At 40.7% G+C, this 27,749-nt stretch overlaps 1 protein-coding gene across 2 annotated transcripts in view; it reads right to left on the bottom strand.

The window, feature by feature from the left end:
• The window catches only part of LOC311041106 (uncharacterized protein), a gene marked incomplete at its 5' end in the record, with an annotated part of 231,405 nt that extends 205,074 nt beyond the window's left edge, over positions 1-26,331 (bottom strand). Inside the window, 3 exons of one of the 2 annotated variants that reach the window (XM_084051585.1) lie at positions 24,089-24,163; positions 25,834-25,988; positions 26,303-26,331. In XM_084051585.1, the coding sequence (XP_083907711.1) occupies positions 24,089-24,114 (26 nt within the window). Of the gene's footprint in view, positions 1-22,282; positions 22,342-24,088; positions 24,164-25,833; positions 25,989-26,302 lie in introns of those variants that run through there. The other variant, XM_084051581.1, reaches the window with a different exon arrangement.
• Between the last annotated feature and the right edge of the window lie 1,418 nt (positions 26,332-27,749).

Here is a 27,749-nt window from a genome sequence, read left to right as displayed (position 1 = left end):
TTGTTTTGTTAAATATTAAAGTAATCATTGCTTGTTCAGTAACGAAAATGCACTTATATACTAAGCGTACTTCACTGCTGCTTGCTATATGCAGAAGAAGCTCCCCTTGGCCAGCCAGCACCAGCAGCATTCTACACTTTAGCCAACAAGGACCATTACAAGGTCAACCAGAAGGCAAGAGCCAGAATCAGGACCCTACATGAGGACCTCAATCGAAAAGGTGAAGATGATCAGTAGTAGTTGTATTGAGTCCTTATTGATTATGGGGGATGGCTGATTTAATTTGAATGCACTCATAGCTTGGTGAGACTGTCAGACACTAATACATTACTGATTCTTTTTTCACAGGCATGACGCCGCAAGGCAGAGACCGTAAGAAGAGAGTCTGTAAAAAGATGTGGCACGAGGAGACCACAACACTGCTTCAGCTCAGCCTTTACATGGGTGTACTGGCTCTCCTCAAGGAATACATCATGGTTTTCCAGGTGGGTGTTAAACATTAATTCCAACTGTTGACTACACTTGTGTATCCAATGGTTGCTTTTCCATTTCATTTTCCATTTTTGTTCTACATATGCAGGGTAGCCAAAACCTTGGTTCACAAACTGCATGACAAACAGCTGGAGCTGTTCTTGGCTTTCCTAGCTTGCTTTGTTAAAGCTGAACACATCACCCAAGTGTCACCTAGGACTCTGGTGGAGCTGGTACTGGTGGATGACATGCTGCTGCCTGCCAGGGAGATGTATGTGGGGAAGGAAGCAGACACATTCAGGACCACCAAGCCCAATCATGCAGTAAGTAGCCTCTTCTATTCATTTACATTTGAGACTTGACATTTTCTTTTGCATTGTTTTGGAAAACCTGTATTAATGTCCAGTTTTGTTTAACTGCATTTCAGCTGCTGAAGCCATTCATGCAGAAGGTGAGAAAAGCGTACATCACTACTGCTTGCTATATGCAGAAGAAGCTCCCCTTGGCCAGCCAGACACTGAGGGCCCTGTCTGCTCTGGACCCACTAATGAGAGGCCATTCACAGGCAGCCATCCAGCTGAAGAAGTTAGGTGGAATGCTGGGCCACCTCTTACCAGCTGATGGAGACATCCACAAAGAGCTCACACGGTACAACACAGATCTGAGCCTGTCCACGTTCAAGGAGGGAGAGAGCATGGTGGAGTGGTGGGGTCAGGTATTTGAAAAGAGAGAGAGAGAGAGAGAGAGAGAGAGAGAGAGAGAGAGAGAGAGAGAGAGAGAGAGAGAGAGAGAGAGAGAGAGAGAGGTGTGATGAAGCTACAGAGTGTTTTAGTAGCCTATCCTGTGAACTCTGAACAATAATGATTCGCTTGTGTGTGGCCAAAACGAATGGTTTGCAGCCCTACTACCCCTCCCACAAAGAGAAGAAAACAGTTTGAAGGTAAAGTGATATTGTTTTGTTAAATATTAAAGTAATCATTGCTTGTTCAGTAACAGGGGGTCTCATACAGGATAAATAAGTGCAATTGGAAGTGATGACAAAGAAGTGGGCATACAAAATTTGAAACTGAATTGTCATTGTGAATCTATTTATTTATGTATTTGTGATTATATTTATTTAATTTATTTCTACTGTAGTTTTACATCCAAACTAAATACTAAAATCAATTTATTGTGTTTTTATTTGTATTTATTTTTCTAAAAAGTTTCAAAAGATTTAAATCTAAATGTCTTAAGTTCATGTTTAATGTTCAAATATGGAGATATGTGGGCTTATTTATTAATAAATTCAAATGATAAAATCTTGTGTCCATCTTTTCCAGTAAATCTAATATATTTGAATGTGTAATGAAACATTTATTATCCAAAGAACCTTTTTTTTCTGAAGAACCATTATAAAACGGTTCTTTATTGAACCAATTGGATCCTCAAAGAACCACTTTAGAAAAGGTTCTTCAGAGAACCATTTGTTTTACATGGTTCTTTGAGGAACCAGAAACGGTTCCTCAAAGAACCATTTTTTGATGGTTCTTTAATGCACCTTTAATGGTTCCTTATTGAACCATTCAAATAAATGGTTCTTTAAAGAACCTTAGTGTAAAAGGTTCTTTCTGGAACCAAAAATGGTTCTTCTATGGAATCACTCTGAAGAACCATTTTTGGTTCCAGATAGAACCGTTATTTTTCTGTGTGTACCATGCTGTTCTTTTCAATATGGAAGAATATGAATACCATGAGCACAAAGTGGAAGGATAGCTAAAATACCAACCCCATTGACCTCGTTAAACTATTCATTAAGAAAACAGAGGCATTTTTATTATTGTACAATTATATTGATTGTAGATTGTAGAACCTCTTTATTTTATCTGGAAAATACTACATTCACAAAAACAAGTGGACTAAAAAAAGAAACCCCACCCCAAACATAACTTCACCCAACAACAAAGAATCACAGCCAACCTTTCCTGCTGAGGTCACGTAATTTACAGTCGACTCCGGTGTTGTACATGACATATACCCCTAATGTCACTTAAATCGGCTATACTCAAGTTATTTTAGATTGGTATTATATGCATTATATTCTGCTATGTCTTCTAAAGAAGTTGGTGGTGACATCGTGACCCCCAGAGACAGTGGTGAGCTGCCTGTGGAGCGTAAGGTGCACGAACGCCCACAGAGTAATTTGCAGTTTTCACACCTTGCTTACAAAACCTGCCTATCAACGCTGAGTGTCACAACTTGAATTAAAAGGAGTGACTGACCAGGGGCCTGTTCCTCAAAAGGTGAATTAGAGCTAAAGCCTGGCTTTACCACCTATCCTGGCTTAATTTAGCCAGGATTAGGGCTGAATCGGTTCCACAAAAGCTGAATTATCTTGAAGATTAGTTTAGCCAGTTCACCCTGGCTAAGTTTAGCCATGACCCGATTCCACAAAAGAGAATTGAAGCAAGCCTACCTTAGTTACCATGGCAATTTAGCTGTGAAGTTAGCCTGGTCAGGAGCAGGCTAACAGCCAAGCTTACTTAATCCAGTGCCTTGTTCTTCAAGTTTGTCCACAGTTAATTCAACACATGTGTTTGTATATGGACTCATTTGAATGACCCTGCATTCAAATAAAATGAAATAAATACAATAAGATATAATCAAATTAATTATATTACTGAAATAGTGTGTGCCCATGAATCATATTTTTTTCACAATGACTCATGTGATATGTCATTGTCACTCTGTTAACACTATAGTTCATATTGTTGTTAGATGTTTCATAATATATTACAGATTTTTTTTTAATGTTATAAAAAAATTCTGACATTAAGGTACATTTACACAACCCAAACCTCGACCAAAGTGGTCTTACAAATGTGGGGTTATTGCGCGTCAACCCCCCCCCCCCCCCCACTCTCCGTGCGTCCCGTCGCGCGTCCCGTCAGTCACGGCCCCCGTCGCGTTCGTGGAACCGAATAAACCAGGCTATACGGACCCGACTTTGTCAAGCCTGGATTTGACTTAAGGCCAGGCTTATTTAATTCACCTTTTGAGGAACAGGCCCCTGGTTAGATGCATATCTATGGTCCCATTGTGTCACCTGCTAAGTCAGATGTTCTGTCTGAAGCAGTCAAAAGAGCTGGATAACAGTGGCTGATGGATTCATGAACTAATTAAATCACAGAGGTGACGTCTGCAAGGTAAATGCATAATTATGAGAACACTAAAGTTTCCCCATTATATATGCAAGTAAATAGAATAAAATTTGATATACAGTATATTAGGGTTAATAAATAGGCCTACATATTAAAGAGGTTACTTCAATCGGCGATCGCTCAAGTGCGCGTGTACGTGTGCGCGACGTATATCGCTCCACTAACAAAATAATTCACACCACACCCCTGCCCAGAGAGAGAGAGAGAGAGAGAGAGACGGAAAGGAGCTAAAGTGATTGAAGCAAGATAAAGAGAGACGGGGAGGAGTTAGAGCCGAGGGGACCTAGACGGAGAGAAAGAGAGTGAGTGAGGGAGGGGTAATACATAGAAAGTGCTCCTTCGGCTAGTTAGAAATCTTGGAGGTGCAAGAAGTGCGTAACCTTATTAAGCAAGGCAATGTATTCATTTGTTTTCTCCTTTACGTCATTTCATTCTTACTACCTTGCTGAACTCCATTTCTTTAAGTAGTATGCTGCAGCTTTTACCTTAGGCTACATTAAGCTTCCAGTCTAGAGGGATTTGTTCTAGTATATTATATAAAAGCATTTGGATTTGCCTACTAGTACAGTGGTTCTCATACATTTTCATGCTCCCAAATTGATATTTACCGGGGACTCACATCTGAAAATATTTTGTGCCAGGAACCCCCATAAAAGAAGATTTGTCCCCAATATTTTTACAACTGTTTTGGAAATAGCCAATCTACAAGCTCAAAACATGTTGCATCATGACACGTTGTGAGCTTGTAGATCAGGTATTTTCAAATGGCTTAAAAGAAGGTTGGTTAACAGTTCTATATTTGCTTGGACTCCCTAGCACCTCCTCAAGGACCCCTGGGGTCCCCAAACCCCACTTTGAGAACTACTGTTCTAGTACATTATAATAAAAAACTTACCCTACAATTAGCCTGTATGCATTGGTCTCCAGGCTTTACTCTGTCGCAGTAAAACAAAATGGAGTCCAGTCCAGTTCTTGTCACTAGGTTGCTCAGTCGTATTAAAATGGTTAACTGTGCCGTAACGTGCACGTGTATTTCTATCACACTGGGAGTGTCTACAGTCCTGTGTTTTTCTCTTGCACAACTTCAACCAGGCCTGTTGTAATACGTCGCTCCACCTCTATGTGTTCAGGCTGATTATGAGTCAATATGCCCCTGGGCAGCACGGACATGGAAAAGCCTCTCCTCTCCAGCACATCGCTCGCACGCACGCACGCACGCACGCACGCACGCACGCACACACACACACACACACACACACACACACACACACACACACACACACACACACACACACACACACACACACACACACACACACACACACACACACACACACACACACACACACATCCACATCATACTGGGTGTGGGTGTGTCTCCAGCTCTGTGTTTTCTCAAGCACAACTTCGTCCAGGTGGTGTCTTAGGTCATGGAAAATTGTCAAATATTACCTAGGCGTAAATGCTTAATTTATACACATTGTATGCTGGTGTTGTGCAGTGAAAACAGCCGATCTACAAGCAAAGCATTGTGAGCCTCTAGATCGGGTATTGAGGGGCCACTAAACAACACAATTGGACATAAGTAGGCAGCAATGAAGGTGACAGGTTAAAACCTGCACTTTACACATGTGCGTAGTTTGATTGACATCAAACACAGTCCTGTAATGACAGCTTTCCCTGCTTCACAGCCATTGGATAAAAGCCAGATTTGAGAAAGCATCAGTCCTGCCTTTTTTGAAACTTTTGAAATCTGGAGCCAATCAAAATATGAGACATCGTGTAATATGTGGTATGCAGGACAAGAGACAAAACACTGTGCAGTCCCACATAAAGCAGGACTCTTGGTCACCTTACTTTAAATTAAGATACCTTCTTTTCAATTTGGAAGAACATGAATGCTGTGAGCACTCAAAAAGTGACTTAATGGATGGATATAAAATACCAACCCCATTAACTGATTAAACTATTCATTCAGAAAACAGGGATATTTGTTTTTATTATACAATTATATTGATTGTAGAAAACTTTATTTCTGAACCTCTTTATTTTATCTGGAAAATACTTCTTTCACAAATGCAAGTGGTCAAGCAATAAATCATCCCTAATCCCTAAATGCAACTTAACACAACAACAAGTTAGTATCACGCAGCCAACTTTTCTTGCTGAGGTCATGTGATTTACAGTCAACTGCCGATTGTGTACAATGACATACACCCTATGTCACTTAAAGCAGCTTTCTCAAGTTCTTTTAGAATGGTATTTATGCATTATATTCTGCTCTGTCTTCTAAAGTTGGTGGTGGTGACAGAGATAGGGGGGTATAGGCGGGTACTAGATGGAGAGAAAGAGAGTGAGTCAGGGAGGGGTAATACATAGAAAGTGCTCCTTGGGCTTGTTAGAAAGTCTTGGAGGTGCAAGAAGTGCCTAATTACATAGGCAAGGCAATGTATTCATTGATATTCTCCTTTACGTCATTTCATTCACACTACCTCGCTGAACTACATTTCTATGAATTATGCTGCAGTTTTTACCTTACATTAACCTTCCAGTCTAGAGGGATTTGTTCTAGTATATTATATACAAAAACCACTTGGAAGGCGCTCGGGTGGTGCAGTGGTAAAGTGGCTGACCACCACTGTGGAGGTTGTGGTGCATCCTGCTTTGTCGAGCGTCTATACGAACACAATTGGCCCGTGTTCTGGGGAAGGGAAGCTGGGCGGGGAGGGTGATATCACTGCATGTATTCCTAAGGCTGTGGTGGCACTATATCAGCAGGGAGTGTTGGGGGGGAGGAGTGTAGGACGTAGGCTCTACGACACGTCTTCCCGATGGGGGCTCCTCCCTAGCAGGTGAGTCAGTAGGATACAACAGCAGTGACAACACACAGTGTGTGTGGGAAGGAATCAATTGGAAAACAATGTCTAAATTGGGGAGTAAAGGGGTAAAAAGCAGAAAAAAACACAGATTTGTTCTATTACAGTGGTTCTCAATTTTCATGTCAAGGACACCCACATTGATTGTATTTGGCCATGATCTGAAGAGAAGATTTGTGTTTTAAAATGTCAAAATTATTCAAAAGTAGAACTTGAAAAAAAGTTTAGAAAATAGCCAATCTACAAGCTCATACCACAACACATTGTGAGCTTGTAGATTGGCTATTTTCAAATAGCCAAAGTGTAAAATAGCCTGGAACCCCATCAAGGACCCCTGGACCTACTTTGAGAACCACTGTTCTAGTACATTATATTAAACCAATTACCCTGCATGCATTGGTTCTCCAGCTTTTATATGTCATCACAAAACAGTCAGTCGTATCAAATGGGTGACTGTGCCGTAACGTATGTATATTTCTATCACACTGGGAGTGTGTACAGTCCTGTGTTTTTCTCTATAGCACAACTTCGTCGAAGGGGTGTCATGTTGCAACAGGTTTTAGTCGCTCCTCCTCTATGTATTAATAGGCTGATTATGAGAGAAAGTCCGCCTGTGCAGAGATATGAAAAAGCCTCCCCTCCCCAGCAGGGCAGGTAAACTGACGTGCTGTCAAAAACACAATAATTCACCTTTACTTTCACCCGTACTACAGACATTACAACACACATACACTCATGTCAACAGCATATTAATCACATTAAACCACAAAAAATACCCTTCATTGTATGCCAGTGTTGCACAGCAAAAATAGCCGATCTACAACCTCCCGAAATGTCACATTGCAACGCGTTTTAAGCTTGTAGATTGGTTATTTTCTCCATTATTTTATATCAAGGAGTCTCTAAACGTTACAGGTTCAAACCTGCACTTAAGTTGACCCACAAATGTGTGGCAGTTTGATTGAATCAAACACAGTCCTGTCCTGCTTTCTTGGATATCGTTCGTGTGTGTGTGTGTGTGTGTGTGTGTGTGTGTGTGTGTGTGTGTGTGTGTGTGTGTGTGTGTGTGTGTGTGTGTGTGTGTGTGTGTGTGTGTGTGTGTGTGTGTGTGTGTGTGCGTGTGCGTGCGTGCGTGCGTGCGTGCGTGCGTGCGTGCGTGCGTGCGTGCGTGCGTGCGTGCGTGCGTGCGTGCGTGCGTGTGTGTCCGTGCGTGCGTGCGTGCGTGCGCATACACCGGCCATTTGTTCCAGTCCAGAGTTTCCGCCATTTCACGCTTTCTTCCAAATCCACCTTTTGATACTACTCCTACAGATTTTGTCCAACACTCACACAAATCGGTACACATTATCTCTGAAGTGATGGGATCAAGATCAAGTCAGAATGATCTAATTCCATTCCAATTGGCTATGACTGCCTTCCAAATGTTGCAGCCCTGGGTAGGCAACCCAGTCTGGCGGGGATTTCTTTTTAGAGTCCGTTAACAACCCTGGCATCACTATTTGGCACTATGTCATTACAGGTGAAATTTGTCAAAAAAATAAATGTATTTGTAATTTCTATGTGTTATTTTTTAAATAGGGAAAATAGCCAATCTACAAGCTCACAATGCATCACATTGTAGATCAGTCTATAGTGGCGATTTTAGCTGTGTAACATACTGTACAATGATCAAATAGGGCTTACATGGTTGAATAAAGATTCTATAAATATAGACACCCTGACACCCACACAACATTCAAATAGCTTTTCTTATAAAAGAGCTACGTCTCCGACTTCCATTCAACAGTGAAATATGATTTAAGACGGAACTAAAGCTATTCTGAATTAAACATGAATTACCATTTAACATGGTAAAGGAGCATTATTCAAGTTTTCCATCTAAACTGCAGGTGATCATGGGTTTTGTCAACTGCTGATTCACAGACAGAGGTGAACAGACTAATTTAAGATGTTGTATTATTACAGATATAGCAGCCAACAAACTGTTTTTTTCAAATATATAGGCTTAAAGTGGTTATGTTGATGCTATTTGAACTAATTCTGCTGGGATCCCCTCAAGGACCCGTGGGGTCCCCGGAGCCCACTTTGAGAACCATTGAGCTTGAGTAACCAATCCAGCTGCAAGCAGTTCTGTCAGTTATAAAAAATATATTTTTATTTAACTTTTATATTATTTATTATGTTTATTTATGATAAAACAACATTCTTCCACATAATCTAAGTAGAGCCCAACACATTAATTACGTCATAGAGGCTAATTCCTTCATTTCCAATATTTAATCCTTGTCAGTATGATTTTTTTCACAACGGTGAGCTGGTAGCATTTGGGCATAATGTCGGCTGCAATGACCGTGACAGGTTAAAACCTGCATTTTACATGTGTGCACAGTTTGATTGATTTCAAACACAGATCTGTAATGCCAGCTTTCCCTGCTTCACAGTCATCGGAGAGAGAGAAAGAGAGCGAGTGGGGTTAGGGTTAGTACATAGAAAGAGCTCCTTCGGTTAGTTAGAAAGTGCCTAAATGCCTAACTAGGCGAGGCAATGTATTTATTTGTTTTCTCATTTATGTAATTTTGTTGTTACTACCTCGCTGAACTTCATTTATGCTAGGCGTAGGCTATGCTGCAGCTTACAGTCAAGGTCACACACATTGATGTATTTGGCCATGGACCCCCATCTGAAAATATATTTTTTCAAATAGCCGATTTACAATCTCACAACGCCTCGTATCGTGACACGTTGTGAGCTTATAGATCAGCTACTTTTGAATGGCCAAAGTATAAAATAGGGTGGTTAACCCATTCTAATTTAGCTGGAACCCCGTACGAACCATCTCAAGGACCCCACTTTGCCCTGGCACTGTGAGAACTGTTCAACTATGCATTATAATAAACCACTTGCCCTACATTAACCAGAATGCATTTGTCCTCCAGAGTCCGGACTGTTCGTGTCACTGTGTTGCATATGCATATCAAAATGGGTGACTGTGCAGTAAGGTATGTGTATTTCTATATCACAGTCTACAGGCCTGTGTTTTCCCCTAGCATATAACTTCATCCAGGTGGTGTCATGTTGCAACAGGTTTTAGTCGCTCCTCCTCTACGTATTCATGGGCTGATTGTGAGAGTAAATTCACCTGGGCACAGACATGGCAAAGTCTCCCAGCTCCCCGGCATGACAGGTAAACTGGCTTGCAGTCAACACAGCAAAATAATTAATTTGCAACACACACACACACACACACACACACACACACACACACACACACACACACACACACACACACACACACACACACACACACACACACACACACACACACACACACACACACACACACAAGTACGGCTAGTTTATTCAAATGATTGCACAATGTATCTCTAAATGATAGATTGATGCCACCTGTGTTTACACAGCCCTGATGTTAGAGATCTTCCCTGATTGCTCATAGTTGGCAGGTGACAGGGTATAACATGTGTTACATCAGCAATCAGGTTAAGGCCTATCTACTGGTGCTTCTTCCAACTCACGCTACCTACCATCCTCAAGTATAACAATGACTGGTTGATTGTGTGATATTAACACTGGTGAACAGTTTGTCTTCTTTAGAAGGCACAAGTTCACTTAGTTTATCTCCTCAGAGACATGATGGTCAAACACACTGACAATACTGTACATGTCATGTGATCTCACTCTAATATGAGACCCAGACAAAGGGCATACAGTATTTGACCCACATCTAAACACCATAGTGGACAACCCAGTGAAAATGTGCTTGTTATGCTTCTATTACTAACCTTCTGTTTTTTTAAAAGAATATGATTATTGTTTGACCCTGAGCTGGGTGTGACTGCACACCTGTTGTACATCAATCTAATCGATGGACACAGGATAAACGTCATGCTTTAGGCAAAACGTGTTGAACAGCACATTGAAATGACATAAAAACTATTAAAAAAAATGGGTCATGGAGGAAATTCACAGAGGGTGTTGTTTCAATCCTTGAAACCACCCTTAATAAAAGCTGAGCACTCATACAATAAGAACAGGAAAACAAATCATCCACAGATCTGTCAGTGTAAAACATAACATTTCCCCACGGGAACTTTGAATGGTCGTATATGCCTTAATAACATTTTGTTGTTTTTTGGGAAGATGAAGTAAGGTCCTTTTTACCACAAATGTGTGAGACTACATTCACTTCCTTGTTTACTTTTTGTGGTTATGCTGCCTGACACACACACACACACACACACACACACACACACACACACACACACACACACACACACACACACACACACACACACACACACACACACACACACACACACACACACTCAAGACAAGAGCCTCTGTCATCATAGCATTTCGATCTGCTCTGCTTTGTCCCAGCTTGCCCTCTCTACAATGTGTTTGTATATCGTCTCTGTCGGGTGGAAATCTCGTCCTTGTCCAAAACCTTTACTATTCAGGATTCAAATTCAAAAATAGCAAAAGTAGCAGATCTACAAGCTCAAAACGCGACATGAAGTGACACATTTTGAGCTTGTAGATCTGCTACTTTTGATGCTTTTGTGTGGCACTGTAGTATGATCAAGTAGGGCATTCATTTACAAAAAAATAACACAAAAAGTTGAAATCTGCCCAACAGCAACAATATCTACTTGACCCCCTGAGTGTCAGAGGAACCAGCAAAGTTCACAGAGGTGGCGGGAGGAAAATGTCTTGCTATGTTAACTTGCAACAGCAAATAAGGAGAACTGAAAATCTGAATAAGCATACTGTAGTTCTCTTGTCGAGTATGAGGACACGGTCACGTGCATCAGAAGTGTGGAAGACAACTCGTCACACATGCACACAAACAGGGGGCGCCCCACTAAGGGGCCCCCGAAGGCCAACACATTTTACCCCAAAGCAATGTCTTCACAAACACGCATTGACAGGATAGCAATGACATCATAGTAGGAAAATTCCCTTCGGGGCCCTCCATGGCACCCGTCTCTTGCTCTCTGTCTCTGTCTCTCTCTCTCTCCCACAAACACACAAACACACAGAGACTATTTCAAACAGGGCGATAATATAAGATATTAAAGAAATAATATTTTACACAGACCGCCTGGTTCCGCTGCCGGAAAATGCACACGCTCCTTCTGCTCTGTGGATCCTAAAAAATGTGTGTGTGCAAATGACTGGATATAATAGGCAGGCTGTAGACCGGATATGAACACTGAATAAAAATGGAAAGCAGGTTTTTCACAGCGATGTGTTGTCAAAGTAAACAAGTCGTCTCGTCTTTAAGCGCAGCTAAGAGCAGCTGATGCTGTAGAGTAGGCCAAATAGGCTAGTCATGTCTTTCCCCAAGAAAGGGAAACCAGGTTTTTAGATAAGAAAAGAAAGGGACAGAAAACAGTCTGAGGGAAAACAACTCCTCACTCATTCTGTTCAAATCATGTATACTTTACATTACCATTTTTCAAATATTAAATGTTTTAACAATTTGTACAAAATAGCAATGTTTACATTGAGGTGCCCACTGTTCCTTAGTGGAACACTCCTCTTGTATCCTTATATTGATGCTTAATTGTAAATAAGAGAGACAAGTTGTCCAGATAGAACAGCAGGGACTGTTTTCTCTGCTCCGACACAAGGACTCACGGGACGCACACACAACATATCGTCTAAGTTGTCAAGCTTTAATTGGTGGTTTAAATTAAAGAACATAACTGGGAAGGAGGTTATTAAGTCGATATGTAAACATATCACGGATGTGTCTCACATTACCACCTCTATGTATTAATTGGCTGAATATATGAGACAATATGCCCTTGGGCACAGACATGACAAAAGCCCTATTTTCCCCAGCTCCTGCTCTTTGTATTCATAGGCTGATTATGAGACAATGTTCAACTGGGCACAGACATGAAAAAGGCTCCCCTCCCCAGCAGGGCAGGTCAACTGACTTTATACAGCACAAAATTCACCTGCACTTCAATAGGATTTACAACACATTATGCACCCAATTAATGCCAGATCGGCTATTTTCTGCATTATTTTATGTTGAGAAACACCCAAACAACACAGTTGTGCATTTTTATGCAGCTTGAACCAACAACTAAGTAGCACAAACAACCTTTCTTGCTGAAGTCATGTGATTTACTGTAAACTGCTGAGGGGGGGGGGGGGGGGGGGGGGGTAGTGAGGGGCAGAGGGACGGGACCTAGAGGGAGAGAAAGAGAGCGAGTGAGTGCTCCTTCGGCTAGTTAGACAGTCTTGGAAGTGCAAGAAGTGCCTAAAAGTACCTCGACAAGACAATGTATTCATTTGTTATCTCCTTTACTTCATTCTGTTCTTCGCTGAACGTTCATGCTGCAGCTTTTACCTTACAGTGCATTAAGCTTCCAGTCTAGAGACATGTATTTGTTCTAGTATATTATGTAGAACAAATGAAACAGTTATTTATTGTTTTCATGTCATGGAATATTTTTTTTTCTTTTTCAAGGTTTTTACAAATTCTTTGAACATAGTTAAACTGTTCCTACAGTAATTTAGCTGGGGACCCCTGGAACCCCCTCAACGGCCGATTGAGAACCACTGTTCTAGTACATTATAATAAACCACTTCCACTTAACCTACATTAATCCGTATGCATTCGTCATCGCAAAACAAAATGGAGTCTGGACTGTTCCTTTCACTGTGCTGCTCAGTCGTATCAAAATGGTTCACTGTGCTTCCATGTACTTCTGTTTCTACCACTGGGTGTGTCTATAGTTATGTGTCTTCCTCTAGCAGTGGAGTTATGTTGCAACAGCTCGTAGTTGCACCGCCTCTATGTACTGTAGTCATAGGCTGAATATGAGACAAAGTTCATAGAAAGAGGAGGAAGTCCGCACACTGTTGACGCTCCAGCGACCAGTTTTATTTAGGGCTCGCAGCTTAACAACGTTTCGACCCCTTCGGGTCTTCATCAAGTATGAGGAGTACAGGTTAAAATAGGGAGAAAACAATCAAAGTCCCAGCTGTGTCGGGGATAATGGACACACCCCCCCCCCCCATCTTAAGGGGACAGGCTACACAACAGTATAGTGAGTAGAGAAACAGGAGATCAGTTCATTTTTAGAAAAACAATTCATTTTTAGAAAAATAGAAATTCAAATAATTCTTAGAAAAATAGAAGCACATGAGACAAAGTTCCCCTGGGCACAGACATGAAAAAGTCAACACACACACACACACACACACACACGCGCGCGCGCGCACACACACACATTTTTACAGGCTGGGGCGGCACCCTGCAACATTTTGTCAGCCTGTAGATCTGCTATTTTCAAATAGCCGATAGATAGATTTAAAGTGGTTAAACTTATGATGTGATTAACTAATTCTGCGGGGGACCCCCAAGAACGCCTCAAGGACACCTGGTGATCCCCAGAGCCCACTTTGGGAACCACTGAGCTTAAGCAATCCAGCTGAAAGCAGCTCTGTCAGTTATAACACACGCATTTATTTAACTTGTATAGCGATATATTGTTTTTATGATAAATCAACATTCTTCCACATAATCTAAGTAGAGCCAAACACATTAATGATGGTCATGGAGGCTATTTTTTTCTTTGCCAATATGTAATCCTTGTCAATATAATTAATTTATTAAACTGTCAGCTTGCAGCATTTGGGCATAATGTCGGCTACAATGACCGTGACAGGTTAAAACCTGCACTTTATACGTGTGCACAGACCTGTAATGACAGCTCTCCCTGCTTCACAGCCATTGGAGGGAGAGAAAGAGAGCGAGTGGGGAGTCAGTCAGTTAGAAAGTGCAAGAAGTGCCTAAATAGGCAAGGCAATGTTCTTTAGTTTTTTCCTTTACGTCATTTTTTTATTCTTACTACCTCGCTGAACCACAGTTCTAGTATATGCAAACCACTTGGCCTACATTAAATACATTGGTCCTCCAGAGTCTGGACTGTTCGTGTCACTGTCCTTGGCAATGGGATGATAACTACGCTACCCTGCACATCTTTGGTTTGTTTATTTGTATTCTTGTTTAAATAAATATTTCAAACTAAGGGGCCGTAACAATAGTAGACAAGGAACTTGTCTACTATTGTGGCATACGCTTATACATACACTTTCTCTCTCCCCTAGGGTTGCCAACCGCCCCGTAAAATACAAAATTGTTCTTTGTCCCGTATGAAAATAGGATGCCGATGTATTCTGTATTTTCCTAAACATCCCCTGCACATGTCTGGCTCACACACGCACGCACGCACACGCACACACACACACACACACACACACACACACATCAACACTGAATTTAACAATAATGAACAACAATAGGTAATAGGCATACCTTTTATAGAATTTAAAGGTAGGGTAAGTGATATATAACAAAACTAAACATTTCTGTTAAAAGGTTAAAGCACTATATTGTTCAGTAACAGGAGTGTCCCGGTCTCTCCAGCTCTTTAATAAACAGAAAATACATTTTCAGGTAGGTAACAAAATGTCTGCCAATCAGGAGAGAGTACCCATTTATCAGATTCATTTTTGTGTTCCAGTATAAATTTTGTCTGAGGTCAGTGGGTAAGTTGACCCACCCCCTGTATCTAGAAAACTAGAAAACTGTGTTCTCAACTTCTCATGTGACCAGAAATCTAGTAAACATCCATCATTTACACCTGGCTGTGAAGTTGGGAAGCATGTGGGGAAAGTATAAAGCATTATTTTACACAAAAACGTTTTTTTTTGTTTTTGTTGGTAACACTTCTACTTGTCAGGTATAATTACTGTTATATCAAAGCAAATGTATCCAGGTCTAAAAATATAATAGCCTATCGTATATGGTGCCAATGTATAAAACCATGTGAATAATTGAGCAAAAATAAAATGCCTCGCATATTATTCTAGACCATTAGTTCTCAACCTTTTTAGACTGAGTGCCACATCAGAAAATATGTGGCTCTTCAAGTTCCACCATCATGACTTAACAGCCACAGTAGCGTATAGACCTTCCCCATCTTATTCAGCTATACTGTATATGCACAATTAACACGGAATTACTTTTTCACAGTTGTGTACATTTTAGTAAGTAGCACTAAAACTGGCACTTTAAGTCCTTCAGTTGACACACAAGGCGACAGACAGACAGACAGACAGACGCGCACACACACACACACACACACACACACACACACACACACACACACAGTAGCGTGCATGCCAGGGGGCTAGGTGGCGGTGAGATGCGCTGCCAGATATAGTCCAGGGGCCAACACTGATATTTTCACAAATTGGTACCACCTGAGGTGGCAGTAAAGTTTTTGTATTTTTGTATTCCTACATGTCTCTAGTTTATATTTTGGTATGATACATCTTCCAATTCAGTAGCTTAATGGCAGTTATCACTACCTACCAGCTAATGTATCCGGTAGGAGACACGAAGTAGAATCTTTGTGTCTCCTACCGGAAATACACCCGGGCATCAAATTATTGCGACAAAAAACAAAATATATCCATGTATTCAAGGCTTCATGGGGTGTGCAATTGATAACTTCTCAGATTTTTGGTGTTTGCAAAAAGACTGCTTTCCATAAGCTTGTAAAAGTCCTTCGGTCTAGGGTGGTCATAGCTGAATGGGTAGAGAGTCCCCCTGGGAAACTTAAAGGAGGAGTTCACCCAAAAAATGATTATTTTCTGTCAATTGGGGTGGTACCAAAATCTGCCTTGGCCCCTGGACTAATAGACCAGTCGTGCATGCGTAAAACCACTTCCGTTCTACTTCCTATCACAGAGCGAGGGGGAGCAAAGAGTTCCACTCTGGAAGGGGGTTTCACTTTGTTGTGGTTTCAACCCTCGAAAATGCTTTTGCCGTCTAAACGAAAATCTGATATTGTATTTTGTCGTTTTCTCATGTCGTCTAAACGGGGCCCTATAGTTTCCCTATAATCTCAACTCTACTGCTGGTTTTCACTTTAGCTGTAAAACCAATCATTAATTTAGACCAGGGACATCAGGTGAATGCAGGTAAAACAGCATTCTTCCACATAATCTAAGCAGAGCTATGTCTGCATTACAATGTTTTTTTCATGTATGTAATTCAAATACATGCTGCCTTAAAGGGGAATACCACTCATTTTCAACATTGAACCATGTCATAATATACATTAGAGCTGTCCAGCTGAAACAGTGCGACTTCAATATAAAGTTAAGACTTGTTAAAGCATTTTCAGCCAATTGATTTCTATTATCTACAAGTACTCTAGCCCCCAAAGGTTTAAATGGTGAACTATTATTGAATGTGATGCTGTGATTTGTAGTGCTGTATGCCTCTGGGTATTTTTGATATGATATTTGTCTAACTCTCTATTTTTACTTTTTTGTCCTGATCAACAGTATTATAAGTTTGCTGTTTTGTGTGTGATGTCCTACTGGACTGGTGTATTTGGAGTTTTAGACCCTTACACCTGTAATTTACTAGGTCTGACCCCCAATACATTTATTGGATATTATGCCATCCTGGGACACAGCATTTTGTGCTTGAAATTTGTTATTATATCCATGTTTTTCTCATGTTCTGTAAGAATACTTCTTTTTGCTGTGGAAAAGTACCAGCTCCACTCACCTATATGGGCCACCCCCTGCTCCATGGTAACATATTGGTGTGTGGCTTTGATTGGCCCGCACCTCTCTGAGAGATGTCATATATACTGGCTGTGTGCCACTTGCTTCTTTATGCCTGATGAAGGTCCAAGCGGGTGACACTTGCTTCTTTATGCCTGATGAAGGTCCAAGCGGACAAAATGTTGCATCCTAAATAAAAACCTCTTTATAAGTGAAGACAGTGTGCGGGACTCCCTCTCCCTTTTTCTTCCATATTATCTACAAGTACAATGTCTTGTGAAATGTGATATATAAGCGTATGCCATTTATAAACTACTACAAGTCGCACTGTTTCAGCTGGAAGTGAGATTCCCCATTCTAGTGAATGCAGCCAAGAAGGCGGGCCAAAGAGTACACCTTCCATATGTCACTGATCACATGACCCCAACAATCGATTCTCCAGTTCAAGGCAACATAGAAGGGGGGGACTTTTTATTTTATTTCCACACAACAGCTCTAAGGTATATTATGACATGGTTCAATGTTGAAAATGAGTGGTATTCCCCTTTAACCAGCCTATATGTATACGGGTCAAAGACATACAGTATAAGGTTTTCAAGGTATCACAAAATTCAAAGAGCAATTACACAGGTCCTGCTGTGCTCGGTACACGGCAGGACTTTTATTTGAGCCCAAATCACAAACTGCAAGTCACTTGACTGAGGTACTGTCAGAAGACGCGCGCGCTCGCGCACACACACACACACACACACACACACTAGTGATGCGCGGGTCGGGTTTTTTTTTTTTACCCGCGGGTCCCGCGGGTTACGGGTCAACCCGCGCATCACTAACACACACACAAACACACACACACAGCCTACTGAGTTACCTCCCACTCTAAAAGGAAGTCATCTAACTGTCATCTTCAACAGGATGTTGTCGACCTTATGCTGCTGTTCTGAACATTATGCGAGGTTGTTACTGTATGCACGTCAGCTACAGTATAATATGTTATAACATGCAAACCTAATCATGAGCCTTCTTCTACATAATCTGAGCAGAGCTATGTCTTCACATTAATGATGGTTTTGATGTATTTTGTTGTGTGATAATAACACAGGTGAACACTTTGTCCTGTTTATAAGGAAGGCTACTACTTAGTAAGGTTCACTTAGTTTATTATCTCTTCATAGATATTAAACACACAGACAATTATAGTCATGTGAACTTACCCTCATAACCGAGTTAAGACCCACACCAAAGGAAGTTTTTAGTCACTTGAAAAAAAAACATAGTGGACAAAATGACTGTAAACGTCTGTTGGTCCCATCAACAATATAAAAATTATTATCGTCAAGAAGCAACATTTGAAAACAGGGTCCATGGTCTCATGTGGCCTGAGACTGCCACATCAACCCCCTAGCCCCCTCCTCAACACACACATACATGCTGCTGCCACAGCCAGAACCAGCCTACGCATACATTGAATGTACACTCCACACAACTGCCTGTCTATTTGCATTCATAGGAAATCAAACACAGGGAATAACAACCACTTCAAAAGGCACCCAGCGGGAGGAGAGGATTTACTAAATTACAGAGAGGAGCTTCTGATTCTCCACGTTTACATGATTAAATCACTGAGGTATACAGAGTGGAAGAGGGAGGGGAGGGAGGCAGTGTGTGTGTGTGTGTGTGTGTGTGTGTGTGTGTGTGTGTGTGTGTGTGTGTGTGTGTGTGTGTGTGTGTGTGTGTGTGTGTGTGTGTGTGTGTGTGTGTGTGTGTGTGTGTGTGTGTGTGTGTGTGTGTGTGTGTGTCGAACTGATAGCATTTTATGGAAATGAACACTGGTGGAAAGTACATTTTCATTCAAGCACAATTTGGGTATTTACCATTTTCAAAGCATGCTTCTGCTCCACTACATCTCAGAGGGAAAATTTGTACTTATTACTCTGCTACGATTATTTGGCCGTTTTAGTTAGCCTAGTTACTTTGCAGATTTGGATTATTAATAATGTATACAATGTACAGTATTTACCACATAAGCCCTAACATATACTTTGGTATTGGCATCAATATGCTTACAGTACAAAAGTTAAAAAATACAACTTGTTTCGAAAAGTTCTTACATTGTGAGCTTGGAGATCTGCTATTTATAGCCAAAGTTTCAAAAAGGGCATAAGTGGTTAATGTATGATTAATGCATTTATAATCAAAATCTGCAAAGTAACTAGTAACTAAAGCTGTGGAGTAAAAAGTAAAAATGTTGCCTGTGGAGTAGTAATATAAAGTACTCAAGTAAATTAAAAGCACCTCAAGATTATACTTGAATACAGTAAATTTACTTAGTTACTTTCGGCCACTGTATGTGTGTTGTGTGACTGTGTAGTGAGGAGAGGGTTGGAGGGGGCTTTGACAGGAAGTGAGGCTAGACGAGGTGGGAGGGGATGTTTTTTGTGTGTCACTAGATAAGCGTACAAGATAATGCATAATCGATTCACGTCAGGGTATTCCGGTCTAGTGACTTCGGCGAGGTGTGTGTGTGTGTGTGTGTGTGTGTGTGTGTGTGTGTGTGTGTGTGTGTGTGTGTGTGTGTGTGTGTGTGTGTGTGTGTGTGTGTGTGTGTGTGTGTGTGTGTGTGTGTGTGCGCTTGCAGGGCCCCTAATTTGTAAAATAAATTTAGATATAAAATCAAATATTAAATAAAGACATCATTCTTTAAATGGTGCCCAGCGTTCTCAGGGGCCCACTGTTTTGGTTACATACAGGTCTTCCTGCATTGACCTTTCATGTGCCATCAACAACCAGTTGTTATGATCTACAGTATACAGATCTGATTGATTGATTGACTGAATAATTTAATAAGTTTGTTAACAGTACGGCAGTAAATCTTACTGTAGTAATCTTTCATGTGTCATCAACAACCAGTTGTTATAATGTACAGTAGAGTATACATGTTTAGGTTTTCATGACCAGAGGATATTCTTGAGCATGATGGAACCCTGAGCAGAATTAAATGGAAATAAAAAATCCAATGGGGCCTTTCTGAACGACCTGAATGAACCCTAGATGGTATTGCACTGAACCCCAGGTACTCGTCCACTTTGTCTGTTCATGTGGGGTCTTTTGGGGTCAGCTTCTGAAACTGGAACCGTGGGTTACAGTAGAATGTATATCTACATCTGGTTATTGGATAGTGTAATGGACTGTCTCCTTGGCTATGGGATGATAACTACACTGTCCTGAAGATGGAATCCAAAAGCCGCACCATGTTTATGTTTATTTTTGTTTAAAGAAATACCTTTGACTTAAAGGTAGGGTAAGTGATATTTTTAGGTTTCGTTTTGTTAAAATGGTTAAAATACTGTATATTCTGATAGTAATCATTGCTACAGAGTGTTTGTTTGGTCACAGGGATCTCTCCAGCTCTTTAGTAAACAGAATATAGTACATTTTCAGGTAGGTGACAACATTTAAGCCAATCAGGAGAGCACGGGAAATGCATTTTCTGTTTAATAAAGAGCTGGAGAGACATAGAGACTCCTTTTACTGAACAAACACTCTATAACAATGAGTACTATGAGAATATAGAGCTATTTAACACGTATTTTAACCGAAGTGAATCACTTACCCTACCTTTAAGGAGCAGTAACAATAGTAGACAAGGAACTTTGCTGTCGTTCACACATGAACGCAGTTTCACTCGGGTGTACACGCACGCACGTATGAATGAACAAATGTGTGGGTACGCACAAACACACACACACACACACACACACAATTACATGCCACCACTATACAGCACCACTTTGGACGCTTGGTACACAGCAGGACTTGTATCAGCAGATAAAAAATGATCACATCATGACAATCAATGAACCAGCTGAGTTGTAAATTAAGGGTTTGCTGTTATTGTTGATTTGAGCTCAAATCACACAAAAAAAGTCACTTGACTGAGTTACAGTCAGAACATTGAGACACACGCGCGCACACACACACACACACACACACACACACACACACACACACACACACACACACACACACACACACACACACACACACACACACACACACACACACACACACACACACACACACACACACACACACACCTCCCACTCTAAAAGTAAGTCATCTAACTGTCATCTGGTCGATCCTATATGCTGCTGTTCTGAACAATATGTGATGTTATGATGCACGTCAGCTACAGTATAATATGCAGTTATAAATCACAAATGTAATATGATAAAACAGCCTTCTTCCACATAATCTAAGCTGAGATATTGTCTGCATATTAATGATGGTTTTGATGTATTTTGTTGTGTAATGATAACATAGGTGAACAGTTTGTCCTGTTCACAAGGTTTATTATCTCCTCATGGACATTCAAACACACTGACGATGTGAACTCACTCTCACGAGTTAAGACCCACACCAAAGGAAGATTTTAGCCACTTAAGAAAACCATAGTGGACAAAATAAACAATATACTTATTATCGTCAAGAAGAAACGTTTGAAAACAGGGCCCATGGGCCTGAGACTGCCACAGCACCCCTCTAGCCCCCGCCTCTACACACAAATACATGGTGCTGCCACAGCCAGAATCCAGCCTACGCATATATTGAATGTACACTCCACACAACTGCCTGTCTATTTGCATTCATAGAAAATCAAACACATGGAATATTCATAGTTCACATGGTTGAATGGTTAAGTAGGCTATAGATTAGCAACTCTTACAGGATAAAAGAAAAAGAAAAAACACCAATACTTTGGAATTGGAATAGACAGGGAAAAATAATACACATTCAATTAAATCCCACACACGCAAACATCTTTCTCTCAGTGGTTTGTGACCAATAGCCAACATTTCTCAACTAGTACAAAATGCTGCTCTGTGACTGATATATGACTTCAGAAATGCATGTCATAATACATCATTAATGCATTTATAATGACATTTCAATTTCAACTTATAAGTACAATAATGATCTTATTTGTATGTGACCAATAATATCCAGTTGACAGGTGATACAGTAGGTCACTACAGTAAGACCTTCTTGCTTAGAATGGTAGAATACTAGACTGTAGATTGTCATGTAAATGTTTAGTTACAGTACCTCTCCATGTTGATGATAATCTGCCACCAAGCTGAAGGTTTGGTTCTCTATCTGACAGAAAGAAACGGCAGATTTTTTCACTCTACCAATAAATCATGTGACTGTCATCTGCAACAGGATGTGGTCTATGTTATGTTTCAGTTCTGCATAATATGTGAGCTTATTATTCTCATATGCACATTAGCTATAGCAGTGGTTCTCAAACTTATAAGGAAAGTAATTCATTAATGGAAGGAAAATGTCTTGCTACATGTTTATTTGTAACAGAAAATCTGAATAAGCATCAGAGGTGCTTATTGCCATTTTGGCAGGCCCCCACTGAGGGGAGCCCCGAAGGCCAACAAACCTTACCCCACAGCAATGTCTTCACAAACACACAGTGACAGGACAGCAATGACATAACAGTATGAAACCTCCCTTCGGGGCCCTCCCTGGCACACGTGTGAATAGCCTACATTGCCTTGCCAAAGAACGTGTTGGCAGTTCTTGCACCTCCAAAGAAAACATTTCTGCACCTCCAAGATCGGAGCACTTTCTATGCATTACCCCTCTCCCATGTACTATCTTTCTCTCCTTCTAGGTCCCCTCTAAACCTGTCTCTCTCTCCAGTTCCATCCCCCTGTCTCTCTCTATCCCCTCTCTCTAGCCCCTTACTCCTTGCCTCCCTCTCTCCCTCTCCCCAGTCCCACATAAAACAGCTCGTCCCCCTATACTCATGAGATGGAGTTCTATGCACCTCTTGTCAAATTGGAAGGACGTTACTGCCGTGAGCACTCAAGATATGACTCTGGGATTCACAGCAAATTAAAAAAAACAAATCACATGCGTACATTTTATTATGCATATTGACCACGTTAAAGCTGCACTATGTAACTCTCCTCTTCTACCTCGGAATTGAACACGGTTTCCTGCGCACGTGCTGAAATGTTTACCATTGAGCTAATGGAGCCTGCCTGCTTGCTCAGGGGATAAATTGAATCTTGAAAAAGAATAAAGTCTGCACACTGGTAGTTGCAAAAAGCTCCAGAATGTATTGCTCGACGAGCAATACATTCTGGAGCTTTTTGCAACCACCAGTGTGCAGAGCAGGGAGACTAAATACAACCACCCCAATTGTATAAGTTATAATGTACTATTCCATACCCGTGGGGGGATATGCAACTTTGTTTATGTCTGATGGGCTCGTTTTGGTATGTGAACAATACTAGATAGCAGGTTAACCTTGTTGCCTCATGGATTTGTTGTTATAAACATTGTGCATAAATGTCACCACAACCCTGGTTGCCCAGGAAATGAAGCAAGATGTCCACAAACTGACGGCTGACGTGATGACGAAAGGCGTCACCCCACGTTATGTGTATAAAGCTCTGTATCTCTGTTTAAAACTTCAGAAGAATATGGAAAACATGCTTTTCGGACGCTTGTAAGATCTCTTCTCTGGAATAAACCCACATCCTATTATAATGAGAAGTTTCCACCGTTTATTAATTGACATCTGACCGATAGATATGGACCGGTATTTACAGGGAAAAATAAAGCTATCAGTGATCAAGACCAGCTCAGTGGCCTTGTGGTTAGAGTGTCTCCCCTGAGATTGGGGGATTTGAGTTAAAATCCCATGTCTCCCTGCTTGACACTCAGCATGAAAGGCTGAAACATAGACAACAGGCTCATTTAAGATGCTGCACTGATTACAGGTACATCAGCGAACAGTAGCTTCAAATATACTTTAGTTTTATAACTGTAGACTAATTACTTTGTAGCACACACTTATTTTATTATCGCTTTATTTCATTGTCCACTTACCCAGTTGTTGGTTGACTAGGATCCATGCTGCTTACTGGGATCTTGTACTTTATAGATCACTTTGGATAACAGCGTCTGTTGAATGACAACACTGTTAATAGTAGTAACTGTAAAAATAGACTGTAGTAGATTGTCATGTAAATGGTTAAGTTGCAATACCTCCCTATGTTGAATATAATCTGACACCAAGGTGAAGGTTTGGTTCTCTATGCTTTAAAAAAGACTCAGTCAACCTTCTGATGTGTGTAAGAACTGAGAGAGAGAGAGAGAGAGAGAGAGAGAGGAGGAGCAGGAGGAGGAGGAGGAGGAGGAGGAGGAGGAGTCTAAGTAGTTCTAGGTGCAAACCTTTATGATTGTTTGATTTATTGTGTGATAATTCAAACAGATTGTTGAGACTCGTGTAAAGGTTCACATTCACTTAGTTTATTATCTCCTCAGAGACATTCAAACACACTGACAGTCATGTGAACTCACTGTCATCACTGAGTTCAGACCCAGACAAAAGGACAATTTTACATGAAAATCAAAGTAGTGAACAGATCAGTAAAACTTGCTATTGCTGCTGTATCTTACCTTAGCGTAATAACTTGAACCCTATTGTATACTTTATGTACAAATGGGGGCCCGGCCAAATACATATGTATTTGGTGGTCCTTGACATGAATAAGTTTGAGAACCACTGACCCAAAGAATAGATTTATTGGGGGGGGAGAGAGAGAGAGAGAGAGAGAGAGAGAGAGAGAGAGAGAGAGAGAGAGAGATCATGTTATGAGTTTCATAATCATAATCCATAAACTGGTAGTTCCACCATCGTGACACTTAATACTCTTTGAAGAGGATCTAGTTTCTGATTCCCAGGACAATTCCCTGTAAGTTCTTGTACTCTGGACTTTCTCAGAAAGACATCTCCCACCTAGGCTTGTCACAATTATTAGATCATCACCTAATCACAATGATTTGAGCTAATCACAATTACTTGGCATAATCATCATAACCCTGTCCATATTGAAACATTCTACATTTTAGAACATTTCTCAAAATAGCAGACATAGCTGATCTACAAGCTCACAAGGTGTCGCGATGCAACACGTTATGAGCTTGTAGATCTGCTATTTGTAAAATATGTTTTAGAGTATAAAATTATCAAATACATACGTTGTGGAATAAAGTTTGAATAAAAAAAGGGTTCTGAACATGTGATGGGAGGACGCGTTATGCTAGCCTGGTAAACCACCCCGGTCGTGGAATTCACATTTCTAATATAATTATATTAGAAAAAACAGGGAATACAATTAAAAATAGGGATTAAAAACTATCTCAATAAAGCTAGCACACCACCAAACACAGACGCCCCCTTCCTCCCTTCATGTTCTCTTCTACTGGTTTTAGTTTAAAAAGCCTAACCGCAGCGTTCTGTACAATTAAGTGATTTTGTTGAGAAGAAATAGCACAATGTCACTCATAGTAATGCTTATTAAAAACAGTGGTGGACAAAGTATACACAGTTCAAGCAAATACTCAAAGTATTCAAAAGTACAAATTATGAAGGACATTCTCTTTTTTGAATATAATTGCATTGCAGTATTGAAATTTAGAATTAAAAAAAAAGTGAAAATAGCAGATCAACAATCTCACATGTCACAAACCTTGTGAGCTTGTAGATTGGCTATTTTTTACTATATTTGAAATAGGGCTCAAGTGTTTCATGTATATGTAACCCACAGTGTACTGGCCTCTCTACACACCCTTGGACTCTGCGTTGTGTTTTTGATGTTTTAGGAGATGGGGTGTTGTGCGGAGAGAAGGGACACTGGACACACTGGTTCTGGATTGTGGTTGAGACCTTGTGCATTTATTGGGCTGACATTCACAGGTTCTGCTGCTGGTAATTGGCTGTAGGCTTTCCAATAGAAAGAAAACATTCACTGTAAACAATGTCCTAATATGCTAAATAACAATTAATAATCAACCACACAAAATACTTGTTGAAACAATGTCCAGAATAAAATACAAAACATGTAAAAAGCATCCTTCACAATTCCAATGCAATGAGGGCTTTTCTCAATGTTCATCAATCTGGCCAACTTAAATTACATATTACAAAAACATAAGTGCACATTTCTCAGAATGACATCAAAATGTAGTCAAGCTTCTTAGCTAACATTGTATGGCAACAAAATCACTGGATGGGCGTTTGTAACTCAAATAACTTACAGATTGTTCAGACAGTCATAAAACAGCGCTCACCTTCCAATAGAAAGAAAACATTAACAAACATGGCGCCCTCAGCTGCTTAGTCAACTGAACTACGGTGTCCAGTGAAGGACAAAAAGGTGATGCTTGCTGACACCACAGGTGAGGAAGCTTGGCAACAGTGACACCTGCTGAGATAAAAAGGCTACTGCCTTACATCTATTTAGTAATTGGGTCCAAAGAGTCCCTTTCTAGTAAAGTATTGGAGTCAAAAGTACAATATTGAAATGTAGTGTAGTGGAAGTCATGGTCTTGGAAAAAACAAAAGTACATAAGTACAGCACTGTAGTAAATGTTACTTTCCACCGCTGTATAAAAATAAAAATAAAATATAGCTGCAAGCAGCGATAATACGGGGCCAGTGAGAGAGAGACAGACAGACATGGAAACTGGAGAGAGAGAGAGAGAGTAATGGAAACTGGGAGAGAGAGAGAGAGAGAGAGAGAGAGAGAGAGAGAGAGAGAGAGAGAGAGAGAGAGAGAGAGAGAGAGAGAGAGAGAGAGATGGAAACTGGAGAGAGAGGGAGGGAAAGAGAGAGAGAGAGAGAGAGAGAGAGAGAGAGAGAGAGAGAGAGAGAGAGAGAGAGAGAGAGAGAGAGAGAGAGAGAACATTACCTATAGTGCTATAGCTTTGTCCAGGCTGATGTTGTCTGTTGAAGATCATAAACTCTTGCCTTCTGTCATGAACCAAGCCAACACTAAGATCACTCGTTCACAAACCATTTACCAATAGAGAAATTGTATGTCTCCTCGCAACCGAAAACAGTGAAAGCAGCTGATCTACAAGCTCAGAAACACGTTGCTATCTGAAAAGTTTTGAGATTGTAGATCGGCTATTTTCAGAATGAAGTATGTCATACATTGAAAAAGCGTACTCTCAAATAAGCATTTCAGGTTATCTTTACCATTTGCACATGTATTCATTGATACAGTCATGTTGTTTGCAATTCAACTTAAATGAAGTCTGCATCAAGTGAGGCTTGAACTGGCTACCTTGAGATTGTGAGGCACTCATTTAAGGGAGACGCCATTGGACCAACAGACAAGGAACTGTGAGAAAGGAGAGCACACAGATAATACAGTTTCACGCAAATAGCTGAAAAATCCTGGGTTTAAGTGTTTTTCAAACTGCTCAAAATTGCGGACAATCTAAGGGCGGAGCTTACTGGTCAAAGCGATAGATGTGTTCCTCATGAGTCAAGGCACAAGTGTAAGCAAGTTTCACGACTTTCGGCCAAACGAGGCATGACTTTTGCCTGTTTAAAGTTTGCATTTTCAAAAAATTGCTATAGCGCCCCCCTTTGGCCAATTGGAGTGAGATTGGTTTCAGTGATATTTGGAATGACTCTCTACATTACTGCAACGTTTCAAAGAAATGTGAGTCTTGCATGTATGTGTTAGGGGCAGAT

The sequence above is a fragment of the Gymnoscopelus microlampas genome, assembly GCF_963454915.1.
Source record: "Gymnoscopelus microlampas genome assembly, chromosome: 24".
Classification (NCBI taxonomy): Eukaryota; Metazoa; Chordata; class Actinopteri; order Myctophiformes; family Myctophidae; genus Gymnoscopelus; species Gymnoscopelus microlampas.
This window is presented reverse-complemented; position numbering and strand designations above follow the sequence as displayed.